This window comes from Brachyistius frenatus, unplaced genomic scaffold, assembly GCF_029030835.1.
Source record: "Brachyistius frenatus isolate BFR_SWC_R1_liver_20210118 unplaced genomic scaffold, ASM2903083v1 Contig_136, whole genome shotgun sequence".
Lineage (NCBI taxonomy): Eukaryota > Metazoa > Chordata > Actinopteri > Embiotocidae > Brachyistius > Brachyistius frenatus.
In genome coordinates, this window is record NW_027210735.1 from 895,673 (window position 1) to 910,193 (window position 14,521).

The 14,521-nt window shown below is 44.0% G+C and overlaps 2 protein-coding genes across 2 annotated transcripts; one reads left to right on the forward strand and one right to left on the reverse strand.

Annotated features, from left to right (window-relative positions):
- Window positions 1-56: 56 nt before the first annotated feature.
- On the forward strand, window positions 57-8,553 carry pcnx4 (pecanex 4). The gene is made up of 11 exons (XM_069714887.1): window positions 57-204; window positions 762-1,536; window positions 1,631-1,810; window positions 2,452-2,987; window positions 3,083-3,183; window positions 3,311-3,433; window positions 3,887-4,247; window positions 5,783-5,886; window positions 5,964-7,069; window positions 7,159-7,345; window positions 7,527-8,553. The coding sequence occupies exons 2-11, from the start codon at window positions 839-841 to the stop codon at window positions 7,776-7,778; spliced, it is 3,648 nt and encodes a 1,215-aa protein (XP_069570988.1). The 5' UTR covers window positions 57-204; window positions 762-838; the 3' UTR covers window positions 7,779-8,553.
- A 24-nt stretch (window positions 8,554-8,577) lies between these two features.
- dhrs7 (dehydrogenase/reductase (SDR family) member 7) lies at window positions 8,578-13,129 on the reverse strand. Its single transcript, XM_069714889.1, has 8 exons — window positions 12,898-13,129; window positions 11,631-11,783; window positions 11,396-11,502; window positions 10,841-11,080; window positions 10,540-10,662; window positions 10,240-10,455; window positions 8,786-8,887; window positions 8,578-8,754 (listed from the first exon to the last, which is right to left on the reverse strand). The coding sequence occupies exons 1-7, from the start codon at window positions 13,025-13,027 to the stop codon at window positions 8,846-8,848; spliced, it is 1,011 nt and encodes a 336-aa protein (XP_069570990.1). The 5' UTR covers window positions 13,028-13,129; the 3' UTR covers window positions 8,578-8,754; window positions 8,786-8,845.
- Between the last annotated feature and the right edge of the window lie 1,392 nt (window positions 13,130-14,521).

Below are 14,521 nucleotides of genomic sequence, written 5' to 3' on the forward strand. Positions count from 1 at the left end.
GACTCGCTCTCCTCTCCTCTGCACTCTGATTGGTTACCATCCGACCGTGTATCGTCATGCCGACGTTGCCTTGGCTTTCTAACGGTTAGCAAGCAGCTAATGTTACCGCTGGCGGTTTCCGCCCGTTTCACCATAATATCGCCAAACCACGTCGTCAAACACTACACAAAAGCGTTCCTACAGTTGGCTATTCCGCCGTTGAAGGTAAGTTTACCTCACACGGTTGCCAACCTGCCGTTATTTACCTTTTAGCGAGACTTGCTGGCTTCGCTTTAGCTAACAATAATAGAGCTAGCTAAAAAAAAAAAAAAATTAATAAATAAATAAAGAGACAACCCGATTGTACGTTACAGTTTACTTTTCGTAAATCTCCCGGTTTTTTAAAAATTATTATTATTATTATTATTTAAACGAGTTGAGACTTGTGTCTGATTATAAAAATAAAAAAACATTCCGCCCACGTTAAGCGCGTCCGACAGCTATCGGCTGCTCTGTTGTGTTTTCGTGGCAACTCTTTTTATCTGTTGCTGTGGTCGACACATGGCTTTAAAAACATTATTTTATTTACAGGGAAAACACCTGTAACCTCAAAAAAAATAAAAACAAAAAAAAAACAAATCATCCAACAACAGGCAAAGAAAACAAAAAACAACAACAACAATGCGTATAATGTGTAAAAGAAGCAGTATTCGTGTATTTTCCTTTCCATATAAGTGAATCTGTCGTTTGAGTGATGATAACTTCGTCCTCCTTCGTTGCAGAGTTCTTCACCCTGCCTGTGGAGATGAATGGAAACCCCCCCTCGGCTGCATGGAGATGACCTGCCACCCTTTCTGGAATGGTCAGAATGGGGCCAGATGTGCCCCTTCTTAACGAGTACAAGCAGGAGTTCTTCTGGAAGCGCTTCCCCCAGACGTTGTTGGGGGGTCCCCGCTTCAAGTTGGGCTACTGCGCCCCGCCGTACGTGTACGTCAACCAGGCGGTGCTGTTCTTGACGCCGTGGCTCTTCGGGGGCGTCGGCGCTCTGCTCTGCCGGCTGCAGCTGCTCCAGGAGCTCCATGCCGCCGCGCTCTCCGGTGTGCTCATGTTCGGGGCTGCGGCGGGCGTCCAGGCCCTGGCGCTGTACGCGGCTCGGAGGAGCGGCGCGCTGGAGAGACTCGGTGCACCCAACGTCCTGGTTGATGAAGAAGAAGTGGAGTTTACCCACTGCGTCAGCCCAGAGACGGTTCGGTTCATTGCTCCCGGGAAGCGGTTTGGGCTGAACGTGGTGCTGCATGCGGTACTAGCCGGGGTGCTCTGTGGTTTTGGGACATGGTACGTGTTCCTGGGCAGGCTGACTGCTCTCTATGGCAGCATTGGGGTATCTCTTGTCGTCTTTGTCCTGAGTTGGGTGACTCTGTGTATAGCCCAATATTCCCTCATTGTAAATACGGCGACAGAGACCGCCACTTTCCAGGCACAGGACACTTACGAGATCACCCCTATTACCCGGCCTCTCTATATTTTTGCTTTCATCGCTGTGGACTTGGCTGATCGGTGAGCAACAACAAAACAGCTGTCTATTGAACTGAAAAGTCATCTTATAGACTACTTACAGTTTTAATATTGTGAATATCTTTGTGTGATGTAGGTTCTCAGACTCCGTCCCTGAGCTCCAGCTGGCCAGCCAGGTTCTCCATGTGCTGTTCCTCTTCCTACCTCTTCTGTGGGCACTCGGGATACTGCCTCCCCTGGATGCCCTGCTCCTGTGGGGCATGGAGCAGGCTCTTGTATTTGGCTTAGGAGGCTCGCCCATGTCTAGCAACCTCAGGTACACATTGAATATAATTTGCTCTTGTCAGCTGGTTTACACTCATGTTGAAAAGTTTATTTTACATTTTGAAAGAAGTAAACTACATAAACAACTGTGTTTCCAATTGAAACCAGTGGATCCTTATCTGTTTCTTATCAAGAGTATGACTATGTTTTGCATTTCTGCTATATCATATGCTGCATGTGTCTGTGCTGGTTATATACTGACATTATAGTCATGTGCTCAGACAATAATAGTCCATACATGTTACTTGTTTTGTGTTTTTAGTACCACAACAGTTGTAATACTTTATTATACTTTTCCTTATGAAATGTATTTATTGTCATGTCACTGCAAATTTTGAGATCTGATTTCAAACATTCTATTTTATTAGATGCCAAATCTTTATAATGCTTCAATGCACATTATCTAAATGTGTCCACAGTACAAATTAATCCAAACATAATTTGAGCCTGACACTTGGATAGCCAGTTTTAAAGTAGTAGCTTCAGTATTTGTACAGCAGAAATGTCCTGGACATTTTCTGTTAGAAACTAGTCCTCATCAGATTCTAATAGTTCCACTGAACTGACAAGTGTGACATTCGCCTGTGTATTATCGGCTCTGAATTTTTTGTGTGTGTGTACACTGTCCCACAGGCTGCTGTTGATGTTTGGTGTATCTGCCAGCGTGGCTTTGTGTAATTACTTCATCCCGTCGACGCTGGGTGTGGTTCTCTTCTCTATCTCTACGGGATTTCTGCTGAGCCTGGACCTCAGCCAGGTTGGTGCAGTCTGCGGAGGTTCCAGGGTGGCCTTTAGGGACCGGGGATTGCAAAGAGGGGTGTCACCACCTCCTCCCAGTTCCTTTGGCTGGAACCTGGGCTGCAGGGAGCTACTGCTATATTTGAGCTTGCTGCTGATGGCGATGGCAGAGGCAGGCCTGTTGCATCACTTCTTCGGTTCAGCTCAGACCCAGAGCTTTGTTACTGGACCACAGGCTCCTGTGAGCTACCTCCTCCTCGTACTCTTCTGCCTCTGCTGGGCTCTAAGAGAGGTCCAGGGAGCATATGTATTTGGAGGGGTGTTCCTCAATCCCCTTTACCCTAAAGGCATGTCCAGTGTGCAAACATTCAAGCAAAGGAACAGAGGATTGTACATTGCTGCTGCAATCAGAAGAGTCCTTCTTTATCTTGGTGAGCTTGTTATAATGTGTATTTGAAGTCTGCTTTTCTACAGTGTTCACATCTCTATCACCTGTATGTGAATGTGAGTGTGTTTTTCTTCACAGTGTCACCTTTTGCGATGATTGCTTTCCTGTCTTTGGACAAATCTCTGAAATTCCTCCACACGGTTTCCCTCAGTGTGGGATTCACACGAGCCTTTAGAGTGGTAAACTCATTTTGATATCTCTTCAAATATCATTTCTTTTACTAAAATGAGGAGTGATTAATTGCTCGTTGCAGGATATTTGTGCCCCTCATGTTCAGCATAGTGGTTGCTCTTTGTTGTTGTGCAGGTGTGGCAGAGCTCAGACGATGCTCTGCTCCAAATGGTGGTAGTGGTCTTGGTGCGGCTTGCAGCTGGAAACAACGTACTGCCGGGGTGGGACAACTGTGGAACGGGAGTTCAGCTTCTTCTGGTTAGATCAACATTCATATCGAATTGTGTTTGTATTTTTGTCCCTTCAAGTTTGTAAATGGGCTGGCCACCATATTAGAAACACCTATCAGAGTCCAGTTTAATACTACTGCAGACGACCGTCTCAGTAATTAAACATATGGTTGATTCAATAGATCGCTAACAGTGTCTGTCAAAACTGCACATTATAATCCCCAGAAAACGCTTATAACTGAGCAGTTGTATTATATTGCATTAAATTTCACTGGTGTCTCTTATAAAATTAAAAAAAAAAAAAAAAAAAAGTGTGTTAATTATGCTGCAGTTAAATTTTAATTTGGTTAGCAGACCTTAAAATGTAAAGGAAGAAAAACAACTGAATGAAGCAAACACGAAACATTCAGTATGTTGCAAAGACATCAGCTGATCGTGGTTCAGTAGATCAGCCCTCTTCACGTTTGCCTTTGTGATCCAGGTGGGCATCCTGATGGACAGACTGACCCAGTTCCTGGCCAAGCTAAAGTTCACCCTAACTGTGTTGGTGACATCTTGGACAGAGAAGAAGCAGCGCCGTCAATCGGCTGGAACTCTCCTGGCTCTCAACGCCTCCCTATGCCCACTGCTGCTGGCGGTGGTGACCCTCTCTGCCCTGCTCTCTGCCCCTTTGCTGCCCCTCTTTACTCTGCCTATTTTCCTCGTGGGGTTTCCCAGGCCTCAGCGAAGCTGGCCAGGACCCGTGGGCACCGCTTGTCCCTGCCCGGACTCAATCTTCTACCAACAAATGAGTGGAAGTCTGGCTTCTGCTCTGAGAACGGCCTTTGCAAGAGGGTCACTGGGTTAGTTGTTCATGCCTATTATCTTTTCTGTCAAAAAAAAAAAAAAAAAGTATTTCTGCATATCTATTTTGTCATATAATATTTACTTTGCAGCTTTGAGAAAGTGTATGCCAAAATATTTAGATATTCAGTTTCAAGTGTTATTTCTTTATGTATGAATAGATCTGCCAATAATGTTTGGTACTTATATGAAAGGCCTGGAATTAATTATAAATCATTTGATTTTAAACAGATTATTGTAATTTAATGACAAAATATCCTTCCAAAATTAAATCTGTTGTATTGAGTTTCGCTTAAATGACGATTTTGCTTTGAGTTAATGTATATAGAGTATCTCTCTTCCTTTAATTTTGCTACCTACCGCCCACAGCAGCACAAATAGTCAACAGAGGTCACTTATTATTCACATTTACTTTTATGACTGTGTGTTTTGACTTGGGCTGTAATTGCAGTAACCGAACTTCCTGATGGGTCAAGTGGGGACTGTATGCATATCAAAAAGCACTGAAGCATCACCTCGTATGATATGGTTAAATAATGGGAGGAATGCTGTTGTGAGCAGACTTTTTCCCAAATACTGGCAGTAATGTGAGCTTACGTGATCCAGTTGAGCATTCTGTGAAGTGACCCAAAAAAAATAAAAGCTCTGATCTGTATTCATTACATCCAAATGTTTCCACAACATTAACTGTGTAATACTCCAAGGCTAAACCGAGCTGCTGCTAGGATTTAGTTCTCTGCTCGACCAGGAAAGGGCAAGAGAAAAAGCTGTGCAAGTAGCAACTCGTTATTTATGGATTGATGAAAATGGAATAAAATTGCTGAGGTGATATAATCCCTCTTGTCTTTTTGAGCTTGGGATGCCGTCGCTATGATGTATAATTCAGAATAGTGGCTTGTTAGGTTGAGACTCAGTCAAACGCTGGCTGTTTGTAGTGTTCTTTTACTATGCTCACACTGGAAGCTGTGGAGCAGTGAGCAGGAAAGGAATCTGCTCAGTGTGTCACTTTACATCATGAGGTAGCGGCTGGGACTATTCTGAGATGTCGTTATGGGACATGACATTATCCTTGAGCCAAGCAAGCACTAGTCGTCGTAAGACAAAAGCCTCCCCCACCTTGCCAGTGCTCTTTACCTGTGTTGAAATAAACATCTGTCTTCTGTCTCCAAAAATTAAAAGGCCACATTGTACAGAAGGAGCGAGGTTTTAGAGAGTAATGGAGAGTAATGGAGAGCTAGGCACAAGAAGAGATTTAATATTTAGATCTCTGTGCAGTCAGCTAGTTAAAACAGTACCATGATCTTATTGTACTATTCTGTCGGTACGCGTCTCCAAGCAGCTCATCTAGTAGCCATGTTATCTGCGTAGTCAGCAGAGGGACGCACAGCTGATACAAAATGAAAGGAGTGTGCGCCAAGAGCCCCTTATGTGTGTTTATATGTTGTGTGCAATCCTTTCTCATCCTCAACTTGCATATCACATCTCCTTGCAGGCTGGATGCAATGATGACTCTTAATTTTCTCTCCATTTGTAGGGTCTCTTGCCCCAGGCTCTCATTTCCTTGGCCGCTTTCAGGACCGTATGGTTTGGATAATGATACTGGAGAGAGGATATGGCTACTGCACAGTCAACATTAAGGTACTGCATCTTCCCGGCTGTCTATTAAGAGTCACTCATTACATCAGGACTACATAGTGTGATGTGGTTCGTTCCAGGGCCTGGAGCTGCAGGAGACATCTTGCCACACCGTAGAGGCGCGGAGGGTGGATGAGGTGTTCGAGGCGGCTTTCGAACGCCCCGAGCGGCTCGGCTTCACCCAGGGCTTTAACCTGCACTGGGCCAACGCCCTCACACCTTGCGCTGCACTCGCGGTGCGAGTCTACTCCGATGCCCGAAATGTGCTCTCCGGTATCATTGACTCTCACGACAACTTGAGGAAACTTCAGGATGACTTCATGAAAGCCCTGATCTGGTTGCTCCTCCGATACTGTGTGCAGAGACATAAAGGAATTCTGTGGAGCAGTGAAGAAGGTTCTGGGATTGGAGGCATGAAGTCCCAGTCTTCACAGTTAGCCCAGACGACCTGTAACCAACCACCCGAGGCTGTCATGGTGGAATCCAATGTGTCCTCCCTCAGGTTCAGACAGGACAGTTCCAGTGTGACCTCCTTTGGTGATTGGTCGGATGAGGATGACTTATTTGGACCTCAACCAGCCAGACGGACGGTGGCATTAGTGACTGCAGAAGCTCAGTCTGGAAACGCAGCCCTTCAGACAGGGACCTCTCTGCCGGGCTCCGTGGAGACGGACAGTCTCTTTGAAAACATGGCGCTCTCTGCCCTGCAGCCGCTGCAGCCTCTTGGACTGGGCATCGGAATGCCAGCTGTGGATAAAGGCCGTAACCCAGAGGTCTTCAGAGAGAGCCCTGGCTCTCTCCCTCATCTGAACTTCAGCTGCCCCCAGTCAGAGGTATTCAACCTACCGACAGGGTGGAGGACAGCACCATTACTACCATCCCGCTTGCTGTCGCTCAGGCCTTTATTTCCAGAGGAATGGTTTCGTTTTACCCTGGGGCGGTTTGGGCCTGCTGTGCAGGGCGAGACCTCAGAGGACATGACCAAAGCCCTGAAAGAGGATGAAGCCTTGAAAGAACTGCATGTTCAGGTTGCACTTTCATGTCTCATCTCACTGGGGGCAGAGTCTGCATTCACCAGTCCTAGTTACGTCTACAGGCTCTATTGTGGAGATGTGCCGTGGACAGAAGGACTCGACTGGCTGTCCTCAAGTAAAGAGCTTTACCAGCTCACGCTTCAGGCTTTCAGGTAAAATCACCAGTTAAGACTATGATCACGAGAGCTTCTTTGTGCCAGAAGATCAATGAGAGTTTTACCTCTGTTTTTGTTTTCCTCAGGTTCAGTTTCAAGCTGTTGTTTGATCAAGCAAGCCTGGGGCCGATGGAGTCCCCTGAGGAACTGTTCAGCACTTTGGAGGAATATGAAAGGGACTGGTTCATCGGCCTGGTGACAGAAAAAGGCTGGCATGACAGTGTCCTTCAGGAGAAACCCTTCCTATTTTCTCTAGGACACGACCTCACTATGGTGTTTACACAGACCAGTCCTTATTTCTAGTTTAAGCCACAAAATATGCATAATGGTGATACCTCACCTACAGCCCATTCTTACTCTGTCATTGGAATACAAATTTGGTTCTTCAGAATTGCAGCTACAAGTTTGGTTAGTTTTGAGTTAAAGGTCATATTTTGTGTTTCCTTGTCCCTAGGGTACCTATACAGGACGAGTCCTGTCCTTGCAGGAGCAGCTGGTACAAGTGGGCCGCCTGAATGGAGAGGGGGTGCGTGGCCAGTGGGCAAACCTTTCCTGGGAGCTGCTGTACGCTACTAATGACGACGAGGAGCGGTACAGTATCCAGGCACACCCTTTCATGCTGAGAAACTTAACTGTTCAGGCAGCCGATCCCCCTCTAGGATACCCAATTTACTCTTCTGCCCCCCTTCACTTTCCCTGCCTCTGACCTGTGGTTCCATCTACCCTTTTATCCGTACTCTGGAGAGGGAAGTGCGCGCCTTTCAGTCGGTACTACCACAGCAAAATGTCAATGTCCAAAGTTTATTAGGAAAATTCGTGCGCAAACTACTTTTTAATCTGTTGACTCACAAGCTGTGAAGAGTAATGTCTGTACGGGAATCTACTTCTTGGTGCTTCATTTCCTGCACCATAGAGGAAGGAGCAGTGGCAACACCACCAGACTCTGGAACAACTTGCAAAATCTCATCTCCAGATAAAATCTGACAATGTGGACTACTTCCTACAACATCACATTCAAAAACAAAAATGGAATTTGAGCATTCGATTCTTGCAACAGAGTTGACCACTGATAGGTTTCCACCAAAGCACATAGGTTTTGTGGTTTGTTTATTGATGTTTGTGCTGAAACAAAAAGTGAACACATTTAGACTCCTCCCCTTTCGGAGACCTCCTAAATACCTCTGGTTTTATTGTACTTTTTAGACTTCACAATTTTCTTGTGATTTTCCCTCCATGTCCACAAAGAAGGGACAATAATTTTAATGTTTTGTTAAAAGATATCAAGGATGTGCCTTGGGTATGTCTTGCTGTATGTGTATGGTGTTTAGTGCTGTTGTTTTGTTTACAATTCACTTGTTTACAATTTAGAATGAAGAGTTAAATGAATGTGTCCAGTTTCTTGTACATATTGTTAATTTTTATATGTGTATCTGTATATACTTATAATAAAAAAAATAAAAAGCGGTTTTGTTACATTTAAAAGAAGAAACTTGCCCAGGCAGATACTTGATCTAAACTCAATTTTAATATTGAATCCAAAAGGTCAGTGCTAATACATAATCATTCCTTTATGTAGTCTGCAGGTCCGCTGTTCTATATTTGTGAAGGCTATGCACCACAAGTTGAACAGTTGTTACAAAAAAAAACTGGCAATAGTTCACCGAGCTCTCAAAGCATTTGTCCTTAAATCTTTCCATCCAGATGAAAGCAGACATTTTGCAGAAAAATCCAAATACCAACATAAGGAATGCAGTTGAATTGAGGATGTGACTTTCAGGAGGTTTTTGGTTTCGTGAAGTATGCTGAGTCTACATCCTACAAAAGAAAGGAAACGCTGTCAGCATTGAATCTGGACTTCTGAAAATGAAATCGAAATATTTTTTTATTGAAGGATGAAAATTGAATGGAGATTTGTAATTGCGTGGTGGTCACGAAAATGACTTGACATTGCTTTTAAGTGCAGAGACTTCACTGTTGAGAAATACCGTTTACATTTTGTGAGGTTTTATAGGCGATTGTTTTGTCTCTAAAGGATACATCACAGCCCTCTGAAGCATAAGCATGTGACACCACAATGGCTGGCTAGCTGCAACATGACCTTTCTGCATGGCCCTCAGCTGTCGCTGTCCAGCAGAGGCCACCAGACACACTGGTCAGTCAGTCAACCAGCCAGCACTGCGGGGAAATAGTCATGCTCACTGTCATACCCCAACCACCGCCGCCTTCTTGTTAGACTCAAGCAAGGTCAGTAAAAGCTGAGACCCGCCAGCTGTTAGGAGACAGCTCTGCATCGTGTCTGCCACGTTTTGCTTTATTCAAGCGTTCTCAATCCGTTCACACAGTAAGAATCCGCCGGTCTCAGGTCTGATACAAGAAGGTCAAGCTCCCAGAAAGCAGCAGCAGCAAGGCCGAGCTTACAGAAACTACCTCCATTAAATGGGAGAACTTTCTGATGCACTCCGAGTAAAGAAAGGCTTTTCGCCCGAACTTGACATTACTTTGTACCTACGTGATAAATAATGGACAGGGTTGGCTTCGAGGCTCAGATACACCAATGGCCCACCACAACAGGTGTTCATTTTGGCTCATCAGACTTGCACGTAGAACTGTGTAAACATAGAGCTGGTTGGCATTTCTTGGGACTCTACAAACAGACCTGTTTCACGCCTGACATTTTGATTTATCACAGAGGGGAATAAATGATGGCCGGTTCCATTTGGTGCTCCACGAAGCCATGAAAGTGACACAGGATACGCAAAAAATATTCTACCACCCCTCACTGGAACGCATCCATCATAACTACGCCTGTGCTTTAGCAGAGCTGAAACAAATTTAATTAACGATGACTCTCTTTCATTAGGTGACCCAGTCAGTCATTACAGTGAGCGGGCATGGACAATACCAGGAAAAGGTAAGCGGCTAACCTGAATAGAAGGAACATCAGTTACACCCGACAGCACAGAAATATGTGCTGTGAAACAGTGTTGAGGCCCTGAGCTGTGGGCGAGGTGGAGGGATGATGACGTCAACTCATAACATCTGGTCCTACATATCTACACGTTTACGACAACAGCTGACGTGTGCTCGTGAAGCTTTTGATGTGACATGGTGACATTTATTTTTAACTCTGCACACATTGATTTCCTGTAAGAACATAATGTACCTACCAGACCAGCTTTGAAATTCTGCACCCTCTTTCTGCCCAACATGTTGGTGACGGACCAGGCTAACGTGGGCGCATACTGCCAGGCGTAGTAAAACAGGAGGAACGGCTGCTGAGCAATCCACATTTCCTTGACACCGTTGGCGATTCCCACCAGCATTAAACGCACACAGCGACTGGTTGGCATCTTGTATTCCTGGCTGCCAACTGTGGCCATTGGCTGAGGCAATGTGAGGAATAAAAACCACTGAAACTGCAATTATGCCACACACGAAATAAATGAATATCGTATGAAATGCATTACTTTGTTGAGTTCCTCTGTGAAGGCATTGTTGACGATCTGAGATTGCACCGGCCCTGGACACACGGTGCTGATGAGGATTTTCGGATAGTCAGTCAGCTCGGTTCGAAGGGAGTTAAAGAAACCCTGTGTACAACAGTTACAATCAGCCACATGACAAACTCATTTCTGAAGATTTTTTTTTTTTTTACATGTATAACTAATAGAAAGTTATGGAGGGATCCAGATGAACTAAATCTGCTCATAACGTTAAGTAAATCAAATTTTAAAGAAAGAGTCCTTGAAATCCAGAAAATCCCTTCACCTGAAGAGCGTGTTTGCTGGCAGAGTATCCTGTTGCCAGGGGCGCTCCAGCGAGGCCGACGATGCTGCTCACAGTCACAATGGCCCCGGTGCCTCGCTGCGTCATGTGAGGCAGCACCTGCTTGGTTATGGAGACCGTACCCAGGAAGTTGAGCTCCATCAAAGCCTGGTACACACCGACGCTGGTCTCCAAGCACAGAGAGCGCTGGCTTCGGCCCCCATTGTTAATGAGGACATCAATCTGATCAGACATGGGGAAGAGGACAGGACCAGATATAGGACAAAAGCACAATTTGAGATCTATTGTCTTTTAACTAACAATGCATTTACGGAATAATCCGGCTTGGTCATCATGTCTGTACAACGCATGATAAAAAATAAGTGAACATACAGAGTATTTCAAATCAGAGGTTGTCTATTACGTAACTGAAAACCAGTGGCTTAAAGGTTGTGATTTAGTTTCGTATCAAACAGATTTTTTTTTTTTGTGTGTGTGTAATTAATGTAATTGCGAGAAATAATTTGTATTATAGAAGAGCAACTGCAGTGGCCTTACATGCCCAAAGTACTCAATCCCAGTTTTTGTCTTTTCCTCGTGCGATGTCCTCTCCAACAAATCAAGTGGGAGAACGAGAATATCTTTATCCCGGAGGTCGGAGTGCTCTTAAAGAATAAATGACAAAAAGAATTTAGCTGGTCAAAAGTGAGCGAGTTAAAATGTTTGTAAATTTTAAGTGGAGATTTCTGAGCAAAATAAGGATTAAAAAAAAAAAAAAAAAAAAATGTCCTACCTAAACAATGACGCTTCACTCTATTCAGCTCATCCTCACGACGAGCAGACAGGATGAGACGTGACCCGCACTTTGCCAGCTGGTAGGCCAGTTCTTCTCCAATACCGCTGGAGGCTCCGGTGATCCACACCACCAACCCTTTCAGCTTGGTCTCTGGTTAACACAAACCACAAAGGTCAATGTTTCCTCAAAATTTAAAAAAAAAAAAAATCACATCACACGCTACAACAGCAGAGTATGTATTAAGATGACAGTGACGGGTTCGACACCGCGTTGTTCTATCGATGTCCCCTCACTTTCTCACGCAGGACATTTGACCAGTCAAAGTAGGAAAAGCACAGGTGTAAATAATTAATGAACGCTGGCTGGCAAATACATTTTCACAAAGCTGTTTCTCTGAGCACATGGAAAGTTGACTTTTTAGAGACACTTGGTGCACAAAGCAAAGCGACACAACACACATTTGATGATCTTCAAGAATATGATGCTTTATTGCAGATTAAACGAACCAGCAGTAAATAGCTAAAATGATCTAAACCTTTTACAGCTGTAAAATGTGCACAAATGCAGCGGTAATATTGATATTAAAACATCACACTTCATGGTAAATCACTGATAGGGACCATTTCTGCATTGGGTGAAGTAAGTTTGTGAATTGAGTACTTTTACTTGAAGTTGAGTATTTTAACAGTGTCGAATCAGTACTTTTACAAAAGTGAAGGACCTGAATACTTCTCGCACCTCGGCTCCCTCCATGTTCTTCAATATGTAGTTGTGTATCGCTCATTATATTACAAACATTACACTGTTGGTACTTTACAACATTCATTTTACAGCGACAGTTTCAAGATTGTTTTTCAGATTTAGTTTCGCACAGAAAAGAATCACCTTTACTCTTAATGCTTTCATATCTTTGATGGTATTTCTGTATTTTGACATTAGGGTATTTTGCATTTAATACTTTTATTGGTAACAGAGCTTCTATTGCTGTTTTTACTTCCGGATCTGAGTACAACTACTCACTGATTAATGAACACGTTGTGAAGAACTGATGCGAGTTGTCAGAAAGATTTCAGGATCACTTTTAATATACAACACGTGGAGTTTGGACTTGAGCTCAGAGGGAAATGTGAGTTGCAAACGATGTCGGCTGTTCAGCGGGTTGCACCGTCCGTAACGTTACACACAACCCATTCAATGGTTAAACAGAGAGCCGCCTTTATAAATAACCAATTAGTGACGCGAGGACAGGTTTTTATAGACTCACCTGGTCTGCGTCCCAACAGAGCAGCCCGCAGCAGAGTGAAGTCTGCATCCGCCAAAATGAAACACAGCAAGTGAATGAGTAGATAAAGCGGTATGACATAGTAAAGCGCAGATACGATGTTGCAGTCCATTTGTTAGAAATAAATCAAGCACACAACACAGAGATGCGTGATTTAAGTTGATGAGCCGCCTTCGTGTGCGAGCTGCAACCGACACGAAGCTGCAGCTACAGGATGTCACCGTCACTTCCTCTCTAATATTTTCAAAATTAAAGCTCGGGAAGTAGCAGCAGAAGAAAACATGAAACCGTTCCTGTGCTGGAGTAGATCACTGAAACTTGGTGGTTCTCCATAAGTGATCATTGTTTCAAAAATAACCTTGTTATTGGTGCCTAATAAAGTTGGTGCCTGACGCAAGTTTCATGAGTTTTGGAGCATCGTTTGACCTTGAACATCAACTTCCTGTGTCACGGGGAAACATCAAACTTAGCCACATCGCCCTGGCTATACTATATACTGTATACTCTATACTCTATAATCTATACAAAAATGAATTTTGGGTCACTTTTTGGACGACATACTTTGGATATTTTGGATGACTTTTCATGACTTATGAGTATGACCTTTTTCTGAAAGTTACTCTCACATAACAATAACACTTGACTGTGTTTCTTGGTTGTTTGTATATAATATATATAGATATATATACTGTACTGTATATACTGTGCATTTTATATTTTATATTTTTTACTGCTATTTTATTGCTTTCTATTATTCTATTATTATCTTATTGCTTCCTGTATGCTGCTGTAGCGGAAAAAAATTCCCCTCGGGGATTAATAAAGTAACTACCTAACCTAACCTAACCTACTCAGGTTACTTCTCACGGAGGCAACTGCTCTAACACCACTATATCATGTCTGAAATATGAAAAAAATATTCACTTTTGTTTGGTATTAGTATGATGTACAAACCCAAACTGTTTCCTGGTGGCTTACCCTTAGAGGGACTCGCCCTCTGTGAACCACGTGGCTTATTAAGGGGACTCGCCCTCAGTAAACCGTGAACCTTGCGTGTTACCTCAGCGGGTAAACCGTGAACCGTGTGCGTTACCTCGGCGGGTAAACCGTGAACCGTATGCGTTACCTCGGCGGGTAAACCGTGAACCGTGCGTGTTACCTCGGCGGGTAAACCGTGAACCGTATGCGTTACCTCGGCGGGTAAACCGTGAACCGTGTGTGTTACCTCAGCGGGGCTCGAGCCCGTGTCTTCATGAGGGCGTTTCCAGCTTGGAGTTGGCGTGCTAAACCGCTGGAGTATCTTCGGCGCCGGAGGATGAACCGTGGCAGGAGAAAGTGGTTCAAGGAGTTCACTCAGAGTTTCCAGTGACTCAGCCGACAGTCTGGTTAACTCAACAGGTAAAATATTCTCCTTCACCAAGGTTGATATTAATGGTTCAGATTCCACCTGTTGATGGTGATTCAACTTTTAGTGAAGTTGAAACGTTTGGAGAAATTGAAAAAGTTTTGCATACACTACACATTACAGGAAAATGTACCTTGAAAACATGTATATCTACTATTCAAAGAATGTCTGCGGAAATTTTGATTGCATTTTAATGAATAT

Excerpts from the sequence above, each read along its gene's own strand:
- pcnx4 (XM_069714887.1), top strand. The coding sequence starts at position 839 with ATGGTCAGAATGGGGCCAGATGTGCCCCTTCTTAACGAGTACAAGCAG. Across the intron at positions 4,248-5,782 it reads CTTTGCAAGAGGGTCACTGG|GGTCTCTTGCCCCAGGCTCT; the intron begins GTTAGTTGTTCA and ends CTCCATTTGTAG. Across the intron at positions 7,070-7,158 it reads CTCACGCTTCAGGCTTTCAG|GTTCAGTTTCAAGCTGTTGT; the intron begins GTAAAATCACCA and ends TGTTTTCCTCAG.
- dhrs7 (XM_069714889.1), bottom strand. The coding sequence starts at position 13,027 with ATGGACTGCAACATCGTATCTGCGCTTTACTATGTCATACCGCTTTAT. Across the intron at positions 10,663-10,840 it reads CCAGCAAACACGCTCTTCAG|GGTTTCTTTAACTCCCTTCG; the intron begins GTGAAGGGATTT and ends TGTTGTACACAG. Across the intron at positions 8,888-10,239 it reads AGAATTTCAAAGCTGGTCTG|GATGTAGACTCAGCATACTT; the intron begins GTAGGTACATTA and ends TTTCTTTTGTAG.